The sequence below is a fragment of the Sinocyclocheilus grahami genome, unplaced genomic scaffold, assembly GCF_001515645.1.
Source record: "Sinocyclocheilus grahami isolate Dianchi unplaced genomic scaffold, SAMN03320097.WGS_v1.1 scaffold31718.1, whole genome shotgun sequence".
NCBI lineage: Eukaryota > Metazoa > Chordata > Actinopteri > Cypriniformes > Cyprinidae > Sinocyclocheilus > Sinocyclocheilus grahami.
In genome coordinates, this window is record NW_015521319.1 from 1,105 (window position 1) to 2,288 (window position 1,184).

Below are 1,184 nucleotides of genomic sequence, written 5' to 3' on the forward strand. Positions count from 1 at the left end.
ATACCACTAGATGTCGCTATTGTACTTTGTCATATGGAGCGCATGGGAGAAAATGTCAATACTGTAATTTATAAGACACTTTTTCCCTCGGTGTGTGGTGACTGGTGAGAAGATTCGTTTAGCCATATGTCTTTGTATTTTCCCATTTATTATCTACATTTAAGTGTAATTTATATCCTTAAACATTATGAGTTTTCAAGAAACATCAGATAAGAGTTAGAGTATAGCATCTAAGAGGCACTGACAGCAGGAGGCACGGAACCAGTTGGTCCTATTTTGCCAATAAAGCGTTAACATCAGCCGTCTTCTCTCCCCTCCCACAACCTATTTAAACAAACATCTGCCCTTATCTTGAGTCTTTAGGAAGCCCGTTGCACACAGTCGCGAATAACTGGCATATCAGCTGAAGAGACGTGATGGCTTTGGCAGATCCCGAGTGCGGAATATCAAACGGCGCGGATTCTGCGTCTCCGTTTTCTGACATTATTGAACTAAATGTGGGAGGACAAGTGTATGTGACACGGCACACGACTTTAATAGCCGTACCGGATTCTCTTCTGTGGAACATGTTTAGTAAGAAAACACCGACAGAGCTGGCACGGGACAGCAAAGGTCGCTTCTTTCTGGACAGGGACGGCTTTCTTTTCCGCTACATTTTAGACTACCTGCGGGATTTAAATCTGGTTTTGCCTGACTATTTTCCAGAGAAGAGCAGATTACAGCGGGAGGCTGAGTTTTTTCAGCTGCGGGACCTGTCCAAGCTCTTGAGTCCCAAAATGAGTAAAGACAACTCCATCACCGATGAGATCTGCCAGAGTGACTCGGAGGAACCGAGCGTGCCTCCGCTGGTGGGACTCGACGCCTCGCGCACAATGTCCGTCGCCAGCACCGCTCACTCTCCCTCCCTCGAGTCCAAAAAGTCGGGCTACATTACAGTCGGTTACCGGGGCTCATACACAATCGGAAGAGACATACAGACAGACGCCAAATTCAGGCGAGTCGCGAGGATCACGGTGTGCGGGAAGACCTCTCTGGCTAAAGAGGTTTTCGGAGACACTTTGAACGAGAGCAGAGACCCGGACCGCCCTCCGGAGAGGTACACATCGCGCTATTATCTGAAGTATAATTTTCTCGAGCAAGCGTTTGACAAACTGTCAGAGTTTGGCTTCCATATGGTCGCGTGC

General features: G+C 47.7%; 1 protein-coding gene across 1 annotated transcript; it reads left to right on the top strand.

Annotated features, from left to right (window-relative positions):
- Positions 1–303: 303 nt before the first annotated feature.
- LOC107580341 (BTB/POZ domain-containing protein KCTD12-like) lies at positions 304–1,178 on the top strand (the record flags this gene model as incomplete). The annotated part of the gene is made up of 1 exon (XM_016266060.1): positions 304–1,178. A coding segment is annotated over exon 1 (762 nt), but the record flags the coding sequence as incomplete, so codon positions are not given.
- Positions 1,179–1,184: the final 6 nt, after the last annotated feature.